Consider the following 15,263-nt stretch of genomic DNA (forward strand, 5'->3'; position numbering starts at 1 on the left):
AGGACTGTGGCAAGATCACAACGATAAAGGCGATGAGCAAAGGTGGCTACACGACGGAGGTTGTTGAGGTCCCCCTCCAGTTGTGAAAGAGGGGGCAGAACAACCTCATAATAACCCTCATCAGGGTACTCCTTGAGCATTTGCTCGACGAACACTGCACGACCGCGGACCCGATGGACCTCCTCCTGCAACTCCTCCACAAGACAGCGTTGACGTGTGGCCAAAGCATTCGATTCATTCACAAGACCTTGTTGGTGCAGTAGGGTGGTCCTCAACTGCGAGTTCTTGCGAGTGGAGGTGATTAGTTTCTCCACAGCGACTCTCCGCTCCCTAGTGGCGTTTTGAAGGTCTTCCTGCACCTTCCGGAAGCGTTCCGAGATACTCTGAGAGGACGGGTTAAACAGGGGAGGGAAACGAGGGGAAAATGAAGTACTCACTTGACCAGGAGCCCCCGGTAGGGCCTCATCTAAAGCAGGGAACTGATCCAAAACTCGGCGGTCTTCCATTTCACGCTCTAAGACTTCACAACTAGAAAACCGTAGCTGCTCCACTTCTTGTTGTCGAGATTCGAGAGCACGGGAGGTATCCCGAAGAGCGGAGGTAAGGGAGGAATTCTCCCGCTGCGAGTCAGCAAGCTGAGACTCCAGCAAACGAATCCGAGCAACAAGACATTGGTTTTCAGCACGGTAAGGGTGAGCATTGGAAGTGCGAGGTACCAAGGTGGGACGAGGAGTGGGAGGCATGGTGGAAGAAAGGAGGACCTGCCCGACACCCTTTATAGGAATTCGAACAGAAGGGGAAGAAACGACTGGTGAACCAAACCAGAACGTGCTCCTGCAACAGTTCTCAACCGAACCGGATCGCTGGGACCCTGCATTGACAAACCCTTTTGAGGTACCTCCATTTGGGAAAGGGAGGTGCAAGGGGGTACAATTCTCCTTAGTTGCTCCACTTTGTCTCTTACTTGACAGCTCCACAAGAGTTCAGACTTAACGGAAGTGACGAAATCAAAAAGGATACGATTCGGGGTACATAGATACAACAAAAGAGGGCTACAATACATCGGACTCGGTAATTTCCTGTTTAACGATCACCGTCCCACCTGTCCGAGCGAGAAACTCCTCCTGCGACTCGTACAAGTCCTCAGCTGACATCATCCATAGTCAAATCGACAACCTCGCAAGTGATGTCAGGAACACGGGGGGAGAAAGGGACGGGGGAAGGGGAACGAGGGGAAGTGGGAGACAGGGATCCCGGTAGGAACAAGGGGGTGCTCCGCGACACGGGGTCACTCGCACCTAGCACGGGACAAGGGTCATCCACGACCAAGGAGGTAGTTGCCGGCAGGGGATCGTTGGAACTGGGAACTTCTACCGGGGGCAAGATGCGACCTGGGGAGGCAGGATAACCTAAAACCTCCCGCACATAGGCCCCAATCATATCCTCCCACATCAGCATTATGGTGTCCATCATGGGAACAGCGGGGATATGATCGGAAGTGGGACTTTGAGGAAGGGGTATGGGATGATCAAAAGAAAAGAGTCGACGATGTAAGGGCAGCTCTAGGGAACCAGGACGAGCATCGACGTAGCCTGCGTGTTGGGCAGCAGTAAGGAACGCCTCGTCGGAGGAAAAACGGGAGTGGGCAAACATGTCCTGATACAACCCATCAACACGATCCGCAGCATTGGAATAGTAATACAACAAGCTACTGGTCGACCAGAGGTGCAGCTCGCCATGGGTGAGTTGACCTTGAGACAGATAATCCAGAGCCAGTTCGACAAGAGTCCTCATCTGCTCCGGAGGATGGAGGAGGCTACGTGACAGGAGGGTGATGACCGACTCAATGAGACCTCCCACATACATGTTGTGATGGTGGAGGAGGTTGGCGGGGTCAGCAGAATGCAACCGATGAGCAAAGGTGGCCATACGGCGCAGCATCACCTCGGAAGCCGTCAACTTATCCTGCAGGGAAGAAAGCGAAGGTAGGTCCACCTCATACAGTCCCTCATCCTCAGGGTATTTCCGGATAAGTTCCTCAGCAACGTGAGCCCGCGTCCAATAATAATGGACAGTTTCTTCAAGGTCCTCCAGACAGTCCCGTAAACAAATAGCACACGCATTGGCGGCGTCCAACTCCTTGTGGGCCTCATAGGACCACTTTTGTTCCTTGTCAACTTGCGCGCAAGGTTCCGAAAGTTCCTGTTTTTGCCTTATGGCCACTTCCCTATATGCGCCTACCTCTGCAACCGCAAGGTGAAATCGTGTAAGCGCGTCCTGGGTTCACAAGAAGTTACAGGTCAGTCGAAAAGAAAAAGGAGGAAGAGGAACGACATCTACCTCCAAAGGAGCCTGTGGCAACTCAGCTTCAATGGCCCTAAATTGAGCCAGAACACAGCCATACTCCAAACGATCTGCAGCGACATCTTGCAGGGCGCGACGACTTGCCTCCAGATCCTTGTTACGATCGTCCAAGGAAGTCGTAGTCTCCCGAAGGAGGGAGGTAAGTGTCGAAGTTTCAGTCCGGGAAGCCTCCAGGAGCTTGCGGAGGTCTGCTACTTCAGCCTGTAGAGCGTCGTTTTCAGCCTTCAAGGCAGCAGTAGCTCGAGCTCGAGGGAAGGGATGGGGAACATCGCGGGAACGCTGGGATACAGGCATCAGAAAGAAAAAATCGGATCTGAAGAACAGGAACAAAGGGGACTCACTTGGGAAGGAGGAGGGGTGCTTATGGTCACCGCTGACCGACGCTCTGACACCACCGGTGGAATGAACCGGCTAGACGAACCCAGCGAATTGGACCGTTGGCGGCCCAAGAGATCTGAAGAGTGAGCCTGAGATGGTGGAAGGGGAACTCGTGCGCTTCCTGACTCCTCAGAAGGAGGAGGAGGATGCACCACCTCATCAACACGATCACCAGACAAAGGGGGGGGGCGAAGAACCAGCACCACCCTACGGTAATCTGGTACCTCAGCATCCCGACTCTCCCCAACAGGACGTTTACGCTTGCGGTCGTGGACCTCGGGAGCTACCTCAGGCTCCGAAACTTCTCTAATAGGACGCTTATGTCGAGAGGAAGAACCTCCCTCCTCCTGCCAGATAGACCTTTTTCTCTTTTTCGCCAAAGCGCGTGGAGTCGCCACAACAGAAGGAATTGGGGAAGGCAAGGAGTTAGTGGTTGAAGGCTGGGGAAGCTGGGGCTGCTTTCGAAGGAACTCTCCAAGCTCCAAACGATCCAGCTCCTGCTGATCTTGCTCATCCAGCGAATTCAGCTCAATCAAGGTGACAGTGTAGTTCGTACTGGCCTTGATCTTTGCTGCAATATCCCTCCACTGCTCAGAAGGGAGAGTGAAACGGGTTTGTTGACCTGGATCCCCATGCACCTCCAGAAACCTTTGAGCAAAAGCTAAATCGCGGGAACACTTATGTGAAAAATGACGAAAGCGGGCAAGCCGACCCAGAACGCAAGGCTTCTTGTCGTCGCAGTTACTACAACGAGCAAGGTGGGGGACGACTGAACAATTTGCCTCCTTCTTGCCTCTAATACAAAAAGAGCAAGGGAGCCCAGCAGCAGCGAGCAATGGCCAAAGAGGATCGTCGACGATATATCTCGCCAATGATACACCTACGCTGAAAACAGAACGGAATAAGGCCAACTGTCCTAGAGGGGGCTCCTCAAGGGTGTTAGCCAGCTCATCAATAGCGGCATCTACAGTCATTTCAGTGGAATTGGGATGAGACGGAGAAGACACCGGTGGTAAAACGGGGTTGGGAGCTCCGGTAACGGCACTGGAAGAGGGGAGGCTCATAGTAGATCGAGTTTGACTCGGACAACGATGAAAAGATGCTGGAAGAAACAACGGGAAACGAACTTATAAACGAAAAAAGTCAAGTCATGTGGAAAGCACATGGCGGCAACAGCAACCTCCTCGGAGGCTCGGAGGAGTAGAGGGGGGGGGGAGGGTAATGTCATGCCTCACCCCGAATTCCATAGCCCATATGTTAAAGTCATGACTGAAAACAAAGTGACCAGACTGGGGATTGAACCCAGGACCTTCTGGTTATATCCCAGATGCTCTAACCAACTGAGCTATCCGACCTTGGTTCAACTAATGAGGCTTATGCATATGGTGACACTGACAGTCCAATCAACACTTTTAGGTCTTACACTGTCTTCTGCCTTGGATGATATGGATATGTATACTCAGCATTTGCCCCTCATCAGGGTGTCAGGATTGGAATTAGTCATCAATCCTAACACCATAAGCTCCTTAACATAGTTCCCAACCTCCTCAGTCCCCTTACCTCCTCAGCTCACTTCCCTGAACCCCTGAGAACACTCCCAATGCCCCGCAGACCTCCTTACTGCTAAGACAACCTCCACGATCCTTAGTTCCCCTCAATGCAACCGAACCACTCCACGACAGGGTCCTGGAACCCCGCACATGCGCCCATCATTCCGTCCTCATGTCAGTCCTCATGTACTTAGAAACCCCATTAAGTGCCCGTTTCATACTATGTCTCTTTGTTAACTTCCCTATACGTATTTAAGCAGTCCAGTAGCGTCCAGAAGCCCAGCTTGGTATATTTTGAACACACACCCTTTTGCATAGGTCCAGTCCCTGTCCCTTTGTACCTGCTAACCATACGGATTTCTCTTTACTCTCTGTTTCACTACCTCTGTTTCTCCTTACTCTCGTCTATTGTCTCTCTGATCGTCTATACGATTGAATATACACTTTTACTTCAAGTCTAAGCCTTCCGAGTGAGTCCCCGAGCTCCCTCGAACATTACTAAAGCTCCCCAACGCCTACACGCTTTGGTGAGCTACCCTTCCCCAAACCTCCCAGAGCTCCCTAGCTACTTCATAAGCTTTGGGACCTCGATCTAGGTAACGTCGAAGCTACCCCTCACGTTGAACTACGTACCGCTTCTCCGTTACCACCTCCCACACTCGAGGACGTCCATCCTCAAACCCAGCCCCCAGGGACCTACCTTCCCTGGCATATCCCTTCTCAGGAGCTTACACCCTCGAGACCCATTTACATATACGACCTACTTGATCCTATATTGACGTTCTAGTGAGTACAACTCCTACTACGCAATATCGTACGGTCCCGCACTCTTCCTTAACCTCCCTACGCCTTAGGGACCTCCCTAGACCTCCTAGGAACCCCCTCAAGGGTCATCATCTCGTCGTTCCAGCCACTACTAGGTCATTCCCATCCTCGGTCGCGGTTCTGGTAGCTCCCTTCGAGCTCCAGCCTGCTCTTAGCACGCTACAACATAAACCTCCATATACCAAAACCTATCCTAAGACCTATTTTGACCCAGGTCTTACACCTACTGCTGAATTTGCTATTAACTCTCAAGTACATTTTGCCCACGTGTCAAGTCCATGCCTCGGGCCTCCATTCCGCCGCACGGTATTCCGAAGATCTACCTTTATTGTAATCTCTCCTTATTGTTCTTTCTCGCTACACATACCCTTTCGTTCTAGTCCCTCCTTATTGTCTTTCACTTTACCCTGCAGGTACTACTCGTATAGCTCCTAGTAGTTAGTCTGGCGCTCCGCTCCGCTGCGCCGTTCCGTAGATATAAATACTGCCTGTACGCTACTGTAGTTCCTCAGTTTAATTATCAACTTAGATCAACTTAGATCTCCCTTCCCAACTTAACTCTTCTCTAAGTCTTCAGGCTCAACGCCTTGAAGTACGTTCCACTCGACCTTAGGACTTGAACGTTCTCTGGTCCGCTCCTTGTCATCAGCGATACCGCCGCTCCGACTTGGCTGCTCCTCAGCTCCTCTCCTTATACTCTCGATCTCCGGGGACTAACGGCGTAACGGCGGTGTTGTTAATAACTTGACTACTGTCTCACTCGTCTTCCGCACTTAGACACCTTGTGGCTTTGGCACGGTTACACGGTGTACATGATCTTAACATTAACGAGCTTGCCTCGTTTTTGTGTGAAAGAGAAAGGAATGGAATCTAATGGGCACTCCAACCAACCAATCTAATACACAATATGCGAGTTCACTGCTATCAAATTTATTTAATAGCAAGGGGTAGCGTTGGCAAAGGTTCCGCAAAGCTTTGAGAGCTAAGTAAGAAGCTTTAATCAATCAATTTGAATCGTTCTAAGGATTCGATATATTCCTTTGATCAAGATAGATTCAGCACGATTTGTGCTTTGGTTTGTATTGATATGGGTATATCACAAATTGGGGTTTTTGAATCAAAGTAAATTAAAACCGAAACACACAGACCCCTACGGAGGGCTAAAACTATGTGCTGGCACAACCACACAGTGTGATTTGCCCTTAAGACCAACAACTGATCCTAAGTTCAAAGAATACCCAACAACTGGATATACTTCTCACAGTCACAAGGAGCAGAACACAATGTTCCTATACTCACAAGTGCCGGGCCCGAATGGCTGCTAGTGAAGAGGTTTCAGTCTGGCGGGAGTGTGTCTTTCCTTTTTACGGATTAGCACTGCAACGTCGTCCCAAAATCACTTGTATTCCAGATACATCAGATCGCTATTTATACATACAGAATATAGAGTCGCACAGTACAATTAATTTAATACAATAAATGTTCGGAACCGCAAGAAAACTTCTACACTCGGTCAGATACCATTTAATTTGAATCTACATGTCCTTATTTGGTTCATAATGGTTCCAAGATTCAAGTATACCTCCAAACATAGGTAGGTACTTCGTTATTCATTTAATTTAATTGTTTTGGAGAAATGACTCGAATGGTGTTCAACTGTCATTGCTGTTCAATGCTTACTTCGATCATTTGTCACCTCGTCCGGAGGCAAATCAGCTCTCCTCGATTCTAATCCTATCAATCTGATTCATCTAGATTAAACTAATTGCTTCTCTCTTTCAACAGACACCCATTGTGCCTATACTCTATCAAGGGAGTTACGCATAGTATTCATTTAATTGCATTCTTCAATATTTTCTACGTCAGGACTCTTTGACATTCATTTGATATGTCTTCGGAGCCTCGCAGTACTTCGATCGTTCTTCTAGTCATTTTCCTCAACCATGCAACTTGATTGGTCTATTAGACTAAATCGCAGTCTTTTAGGTTAATGCATGATCTCGTTCTAGAAGGAGTATTTGATAATTCCTGAGTTCTAGAAAGTCATTTCGAGTCAATCCTCGGCTCATGGTCACTTGAGTAAGTTCTTCCAAACTCCTGCCAGTGTAAGGTCCAATAAGAATACCCTTGGTATGTCATATCTGAATGGTCATCCTTCGGATGTAGTCCGAGTCTGGTATAATCCTGCTTGACCAACAGGTAGACTGCTATCCAAAGGTAGTATCAGGGATGGGTAAACTAACCAACTTGTGGTAGTATGGGTATATGGTCCCTTCAACTTATTAGACTGATTCAGTATTGACTTTGACTGTCAATCTGGGTCTCAATTACAGTCCTCTTGATACAAATCTATACGTGAAAATGTCACAATTCACAGCATAGACGTCTAGCCAAAATTTAGGCGTGTCAACGTAGACAGGATCCTGGACAGCAGGATACATGGACAGTGGAAAAAGCTGCAGTACTTGGTCCGGTGGAAAGGCTACGATGAGGACCATGACACCTGGGAAAATGAGGAAAATGTGGTAAGATCCAGTGACGAAGCCATTAACAAATTTTATGCAGCACATCTAAATGCACCAAGGAAGATTTCGGCAACGATCTTTTACTCACTACCATGGCAGCCGGTGGTTAACTTCACCAAAGTGAATAGCTAGTCACTGGGACATCAACTCTAAGGAAGGGGGTAAAGTCTCATGATGCGCCCTTTTGATGCGCCATCAGTGGTATGTTCCCATCAATCTCTTTTCACATGTTTATTGTACTTTATTACACAATCATCCCACTAGTTCCATTTGTTTCCATATGCTTCCATACAACTCATCCTTATTCATTGATTAGCTCATTATGATTCATTATCAACTCATTATTACTCGTATATATTGATTCCTCACTCTTGTTTTATATCGCATCATTATTTACAATCACTTACTCATTAGACAAGAGTAGTATATAAAAGACAGTAGACAGATCCTAGTTCCCCATCTTGACCTCTTGGTCATTGGGCAACTAGGCAAGTACTTGTATCCTTTTAGATACTACTTATCTAACTTGGTCATTGGGCAACTAGATTCCCTTTTGATTACTGGTGTGATTGGCCTCTGACGCTATCCCACTGTTGTTTGAGATCATTATTTCTTTCATCTGTGCTTTGTGCTTGTTTCTGTGCCTCTTCGCTCTGCCACTGTTGCTCCTAGGCATATCCGGACCTCCCGCCTCCTGCTTCCTGCCTCGTTGCAACAGCTCTGACAATGCTCATGTTTGCTCATGCCAGTGATTTTCAGTATCCTATTGAGTATCTCAACAGTATCAATGGCTCTGGACTTCCTGTTTAAAATTGAAAATGATACTCAGGAATCTGGATCCAACTGCCAGCCTCTGCAATGACACTTGGGCATTAATTCGAAGCAATAACTAAAAATAAGTGTGAAGGAGCAAAGCAAGGACTAATGGAGCTTTGGGGGCTTGACCCCAACAAGCTGTGAACCCTGCTGTAGCACACGGTGTGAGCAAAGCAAGCCACTGTGGTGAAGGCACAGGTTCTAAAGCTTGTCACAATTATTTCTTCTCTTGTCTCACTTGATTATCAATAACTTATGTAAATTTGCTTTTATTTAGCTTTTCTCAAAAAACATTCAATGTCAGTGCCTGTAAGGCGCACTGTTTTTTTGATTCCATAAAAAAATTCTGATATTCCCATTATTTTCAGAATCAACTGTAAAAAAGGCAAAGAAAAAAAGTCACTTCCATCATCACCTGATGTGACATTAGGTGAGTTTTTAACTTGGGTTCCCGAACAGGGCCATATGGCATTCTACATACCTGAAGTCAAGAGGTGAGGGAGATTCAGATCGGGGACATGATTCTCATGACCCCCCCTCCAATGAATAGAGAGTCCAGGCAGGGTCTGTTGACTAGAGGTTGCGGAACTCTCTCAAATGCCTTTCAAGCTTGCATATACCTTCCAGACTGTACCTAAGTAGTTGGATATCATCAATAAGTGACATGAAAACAAGTATTCGAAGATTTCAACCAAGTTTTATGGTCTCTCAAGCCGTCATAAGATGCCATGCAGCTCGGCTGGGGCTTGGTTAGGGCCTTTTGCGTGGCAACATAAGTACCCCTTGTCACGAAGCGGCAGAGGCGGAGTGACTAACGGAGCGGGAAAGCGGAGCGACTAAGCAGAACGGTGAGGCGGAGCAACTGGACAAGGCAACAAGGCGGAGCAACTAAGCAGAACGGCGGCAGGCTGGTCCCAGATAATGACAGAGATATATTGAGTATCGTAGTCATAGGTAATAATAAGTAAGCACATACCTGGTCCCAGATAATGACAGAGAGGTCAAGATAAGGGACCAGGCTGTGGAGGGTTGGCTATATATACATAATCCGGTCTGCGAGAAACAACGATGTAATACTGTACAGTTTAGGAACAAGGAAGGTGGCGGAAGCCAATAGAAGGAGAAGATGGGTCAGGTGGATCAGTAATCGATGGGGGTTTGACAGTGATGGGATGATGTATCGTACAAGTAAAGGCGTCGAGACGATGAGAAAAGGAAAATGATAGGGGCTGCGTACTTTATGACACCCCTGATCTGAATCTCCCTCACCTCTTGCCTGAAGTCAAAGTCAATGGACCAACCAAAAAAAGATACTATGGTTCACAGGGTACTTCCGTAAACAGGGTACTTCCGCATTTTTGAAAATCTCATATTTTGAACGTTTTAGGTCGATAAATGCTCTCAGACTTTTTATGTAGTACTTTCTAGGTTCTATAGACATACTGTACTATATGAAATAGATTGTATTCAGGGGATGCATATGTACAAAACCAAAATACTGTAATATACAAGCGTGACTTTAGATTGAAGCCTCAGTAACCGTACGAAGAGCTGGTAGATAGCTGTAAAAATGACATGGGCATTAAGTAGAGGTTCTCATCAGCTAGCATAGCAAATTTAAAAGCAATCCAATATGTTGTAGAGATTCGACAAGCAGATAAAGTGAAGAGGGTATGCGACGTGACAATATTTGATTCCAGCTTCATGCCGTAGCCTCGGCAAACCTCTGACACTCTCCAAAAGCGTGATCAACACAAGTTCTGCCTCAACCCTGCATCAAATGGCCAAGTGTGCCAGAGTGCCGAGCAGCGGCATTGATGTGACTCAGTGTGACCCAAGATGCGGAAGTACCCTGTTTTTCCTCGGTCATGGTCCGACGCTCTGTTTATGCCTTATCTGCTTTAACATGTAAGACAAAAGACAAGCTTAACATGATTCTAAATAAGACTGTCTACTCAGATTTTTATTTACTCAAAAATTTAAGACATTATTCGCAATATTCAAGAAATCGGAAGTACCCTGTGAACCATAGTAATTACTATAATTTGATTCTGGGCGGCAACCCCCAACCCATCAACCATTGGATCAACTAAAATATCGGCACGGCACGCCGAAGTTTGATAAGCGAGGCAGCTAACTCTCGATTGCGGTAGTATGGTTTATACCTACTTTCTATCAAATCGGATTTGAAAAAGATGCTTTGCTTGCCCATTCCAAGGTGCAACTAGATTTGACTGTATAAAGGAGGTGGGAATGACTGTACATAGTTTTTTGAAGAACTTTCAAAATCCCTGGCATGTTCAACTCTCGGTACACAATATTATGTAATGATTAGGCTATCAAACAAACAGCGTCTCATGAATGACGGCTTCAATTGCAAGTAGAAAGTATATATACCAGCATCTAAAATGATCATGCTCCCCCATCTAACGCAAGAAGCTAATAATGGTGAACCTGAAAGTGTGGTGAATCAATAATGTCTAACGACATACGCTCATCGAAACGAACCTCTTCTCGTTCCCTGCCTCTCATGAAGGATGGCTCAGTTCCGGCATAGTAAATATCGGTCCACAAGTCCTGAGTATTGGGTATTGGTGACGCCTTGGCTTCCTCAACTGCGGTATCAACGGTGGCTTTAGCATCCTTGTCAATTTGCTGGAAGGCTGGACTTGAGAGATATATCTTTAGACTCATTCTCTAAGGACGCACCTTGAGATCCTGCTCAGAAGCAAGTCCCCACTCCTCGATATAACGTTGGAGGCCACGGATGGGGTCTTGCGTACTTCGCATCCTCTGAACTTCCTCGCGAGTACGGTAGGTAGTACCAGGGTCCGACATTCTGAAAGGATGATTAGGGTTTGAATAAGAGATGGGCGAAAGCTGTACACACGAGTGGCCTCCATATCGGTAAGTGACGAATTCAAGTAGGAGAGGACCTTTCTTGTCTTCAACAGTCCATTTCCTAGCGTATTCGACACCCTGTTTGACTGCAATGATATCCATTCCATTGACCTAAAATGAAAACAATGAGAACTAAATGTCAAACGTGTGCCATGATATATTTGAACCTGAAGGCCGGGGATTTTGTCGCCACGGGTAAAGTATTGCGTGTTGGAGGAACTGCGCTCAGCAGACGTACCCATACCGTATTTGTTATTTTCGCAAACAAACACACAAGGGAGGTCCCAAAGCTTTGCCTGCAACAATATCGGTCACATATTACTGGCGACCGAATGAGCGTATGAACATACCATGTTGAAAGCCTCAAATACTTGACCCTGGTTAGCAGCACCGTCACCATACATGGCAAAAGTGCACGTCGCCTCTTCATTGTACTTTTGAGCAAAGGCGATGCCTGCGCCTAGCGGAACCTGAGCGCCAACAATTCCGTTTCCTCCAAAGAAAGAAGGAGTGAAGATGTGCATTGAACCACCCTTGCCGCGAGACATTCCTATTTGGCGACCCAAGAGCTCTCCGATAACGCCCTGTATCGTTCCCCCACGAAGAACAGCCAGAGGGTGACAACGGTATGAAGTAATGACTTTGTCGTTTTTGGTGATACCGTGTTCAAGACCGACAGAGACTGCTTCCTATAGCCGAATCATCAAGTACAAGAATCTTCGTTAAAGAAAGGGAGTAGCTCACCTGTCCAATAGCCAAGTGACAAAACCCTCGAATCATTTTAGCTTTGTACAAAGCGTCAGCAGCCATCTCCATCCGACGCATGGTTTGCATCTGCCTATACATGTCCAAAAGCTCATTTTTTGTTACCTTAACATCGAGCTCTGGCTTGTCGCAGTTGTAGGTCTGGAATGAGTCTTCGTGAATCTTCACCCAGAAAGGCTCGGTCTCATGAGCACTGTCTTGCAGTTGCGTAGTGTCGGCAGTCGTTTGGATGGTTCGAATGAATGGCTAAGAATCAACGTTAGAAGGAGTACTCCTTCACATTTAAGTACGCACTACTCGAGCGACGCGACGAGAAAAGCGAAGACGGGCTAGCGAAGACATGGAAGAGGAGAGAGCTGGAACTGAGTTAGTATTACAGCGCGACGCAAAAAGTCGGAAGGTGCACGTGAGAACTCCGTCAGCTCCCGGCCCAACCCTTGAAACTTCGCTATGGCAGTTAACGCCCCTACTCAGTTACCCCAATTTACTCTTAAGGATTACTCTGTGCCGCCTCTGAAGTTTCCGTGACAAGTTATATGTTTCCTGCAGTACATACTTTCTCGTATCACTATTATAATTTAGTGAGCTGGTCTCAAGTTACTACATGTAATCGTAATCGTAATCTTCTTATTATGATGGTCGCGGCAACGATACATGCAGAGCGAATATACTGTATGGTAAATATGGTTCAAATCCGATCTTATAATACCGATGTTTGGTTAGTCGCAGTCGCTTTCTAATCCAATCTCTCTTCCGCACTACCACCACCTCGCCTTACTTCTACCTCTTTCAATGTCTTGGAAACTTGGGAAAGGTGCATTCTCTATAGACAACTTTCGTCTTTCGCCCTTGTTCAGCTCTCAGTTTAGGAAAGGAACCCAAGGATAGTGGGCTCAACCCATCCAGATCGGTCACACCCATACCTTCACGTTCAACTACTCCCCGACCTTCCAATGGCACCGACCAGTTTAGGTCAGGAATGCTCACCATCCGCATCTTCTCTGGTACGTTTCCAGCTTCAAGCACTTGTTCTCCAGAGTTGTCATACATATTCTACCAGGCCGTAGTCTTTCGCTTCCTCCAAACGTTCCTCTTCCAGATGTTATCCAGAAAGCTCTCGAATCAACACCACCTAGACGCTCCACAAGTAACCGAGAAAGTATGCAACGGAAACGTTACTGGTGGCTTCCTTACGTTGTGCTTGAATTCGACAAGAACGAAATCTTGATTGACGCAATGGGGGGCGATCTGGCTAGTCCAGTCTGGAACTACAAAGCAAACTTGTGCGTATGGTGCTACTTCTTTCTCAATCCCTGTCTCTTACTTATCTATCCAGTGATGTCTCTCGTACTTCCACAATATCAGTATCCGCTTATTTGCGAACCGTTGCGATGCAGGGTCCTGATGATATGGGCAACGATCTTCTTCTGGGCCGTGTCGATTTGACACCAGTGCTTGACGGTCATGTAAGATTCTTTGTTTCCCCTTCTTTCTGTATCTGGCCATTATCTTATTCTCGTTCAGCACGCATCAGATCAATGGTACAGCGCAACCGCCGGATCCGGCTCCTTCCATCTCAAAATCGACTTCAAACCCACCCGAAACGAAACCTTAACGATTGAAGCATTCGATCTTCTCAAAGTCATTGGTAAAGGTAGCTTTGGAAAGGTCATGCAAGTCCGCAAAAAAGACACGCAGCGCATATACGCGCTCAAGACTATCCGTAAAGCCCATATTGCTCAACGCCCCGGAGAAATCACGCACATTCTTGCAGAACGCACTGTTCTAGCCCTCGTCAACAATCCGTTCATCGTTCCACTCAAGTTCTCCTTTCAAAATCCAGATAAACTTTATTTGGTTATGTCTTTCGGTGAGCGTCCCACGTCATAGGTACATCGTGGCATTTCTGACTCTGACCGCTCAGTCAATGGCGGAGAGCTTTTCTATCATCTTCAAAGGGAAGGAAAATTCGATCAGGATCGCAGCAGGTTCTACGCCGCTGAACTTCTTGTGGCGTTGGAGCATTTGCATGGATTCAACGTTGTCTATCGGTACGAACACTCACTTCCTTTCTTTGTTCGTTGTGTCTCTGATCATGCTCTAGTGACTTGAAGCCTGAAAATATCCTTTTGGATTATACAGGTCATATTGCTTTGTGTGATTTCGGTACAGATTTCGCCTCTGTTTTCACAATTTGTTTATCGTCTGACACTTCGAATGATCTAGGATTGTGTAAGCTCAACATGTCCGAAACCGAGAAAACCAATAGTAAGTGATCATTGTAATGTGTTTTGCATTTGAACTCATCTTGCCTTCAGCCTTTTGTGGCACTCCCGAATATATCGCTCCCGAACTCCTGGAAAGTCAAGGATATACGAAAACTGTCGACTGGTGGACCTTGGGCGTTTTGCTGTACGAGATGATGGTAGGCCACGTTATTCCTTTCTCGAAATGACACTTTCAGAATGAAATATACCAGACCGGTCTCCCTCCATTCTATGATGACAACGTAAACACAATGTATCAACGAATTCTAACAGACCCACTCAACTTCCCTCCTGATATGCCGTCCGAGGCGCGAAGCGTCATGACTGGGCTGTTACAACGTGATCCGGCCAAGCGATTGGGGGCCAACGGAGGTGAAGAAATCAAGCGACATCCCTTCTTCGCAAAATACATCGACTGGGAAAGGTGAGCGGGTACACATATCATACGTCTTGACATTTTTGACTGTCCGTCTGGCCCTCAGATTGATCAAGAAAGGTTATCCGCCGCCTTTCAAACCTAGTGTTGTACGCTACACTCCTCTCGACTCTTTCTGACTTATCACTAAATCTCTGTTTCCTCAGGAATCAGTGCTCGATGTCGCGAACTTTGATCCGGATTTTACCAACGAAGAGGCTCAGGATTCAGTTGTCACCGACTCTGCTTTATCGGAGACCGTACAGGACCAGTTCAGAGGTTTCACTTATAACCCAGCGAATGAACATCTCAGCGAGAGTGTTAGCTACCCTAGTGCAATCTGAGAAAAAGAGAAAAACTGCAGAGTACGTTATAAATCATCGGAATCTGGGGTCCAAAACTTTAGGTCGCTCTGAAAGCAGGCTTTCTTCATATCTTTATCTTCAGTGCCTTCCTG

At 46.9% G+C, this 15,263-nt stretch overlaps 2 protein-coding genes and 1 non-coding gene across 3 annotated transcripts; 1 reads left to right on the plus strand and 2 right to left on the minus strand.

The window, feature by feature from the left end:
* Positions 1 to 4,023: 4,023 nt before the first annotated feature.
* Positions 4,024 to 4,097, minus strand: C8R40DRAFT_t257. Its single transcript has one exon. It is a non-coding gene; the product is annotated as a tRNA-Ile (tRNA).
* Positions 4,098 to 10,414: 6,317 nt separating this feature from the next.
* On the minus strand, positions 10,415 to 12,511 carry C8R40DRAFT_1128989 (mitochondrial pyruvate dehydrogenase E1 component beta subunit). Its single transcript, XM_046229119.1, has 8 exons — positions 12,419 to 12,511; positions 12,104 to 12,370; positions 11,710 to 12,048; positions 11,527 to 11,655; positions 11,349 to 11,470; positions 11,168 to 11,297; positions 10,967 to 11,113; positions 10,415 to 10,912 (listed from the first exon to the last, which is right to left on the minus strand). Exons 1-8 carry the CDS (start codon positions 12,464 to 12,466, stop codon positions 10,898 to 10,900), a joined length of 1,197 nt encoding a protein of 398 aa, XP_046080892.1. The 5' UTR covers positions 12,467 to 12,511; the 3' UTR covers positions 10,415 to 10,897.
* Positions 12,512 to 12,530: 19 nt separating this feature from the next.
* C8R40DRAFT_1258776 (Pkinase-domain-containing protein) lies at positions 12,531 to 15,150 on the plus strand (the record flags this gene model as incomplete). Its single annotated transcript, XM_046233800.1, has 12 exons — positions 12,531 to 12,938; positions 12,994 to 13,128; positions 13,185 to 13,407; positions 13,461 to 13,590; positions 13,649 to 13,994; positions 14,049 to 14,175; positions 14,229 to 14,290; positions 14,351 to 14,392; positions 14,443 to 14,549; positions 14,604 to 14,815; positions 14,874 to 14,916; positions 14,974 to 15,150. The coding sequence occupies exons 1-12, from the start codon at positions 12,917 to 12,919 to the stop codon at positions 15,148 to 15,150; spliced, it is 1,626 nt and encodes a 541-aa protein (XP_046080893.1). The 5' UTR covers positions 12,531 to 12,916.
* Positions 15,151 to 15,263: the final 113 nt, after the last annotated feature.

The sequence above is a fragment of the Lentinula edodes genome, assembly GCF_021015755.1.
Source record: "Lentinula edodes strain Le(Bin) 0899 ss11 chromosome Unknown C8R40scaffold_51, whole genome shotgun sequence".
Classification (NCBI taxonomy): Eukaryota; Fungi; Basidiomycota; class Agaricomycetes; order Agaricales; family Omphalotaceae; genus Lentinula; species Lentinula edodes.

Coding starts and splice junctions, on each gene's coding strand:
- C8R40DRAFT_1128989 (XM_046229119.1), bottom strand. CDS start 12,466: ATGTCTTCGCTAGCCCGTCTTCGCTTTTCTCGTCGCGTCGCTCGAGTA. Junction 12,371..12,418: donor CTCGTCGCGTCGCTCGAGTA/GTGCGTACTTAA, acceptor GTTGATTCTTAG/CCATTCATTCGAACCATCCA. Junction 11,656..11,709: donor TATTTGAGGCTTTCAACATG/GTATGTTCATAC, acceptor ATATTGTTGCAG/GCAAAGCTTTGGGACCTCCC.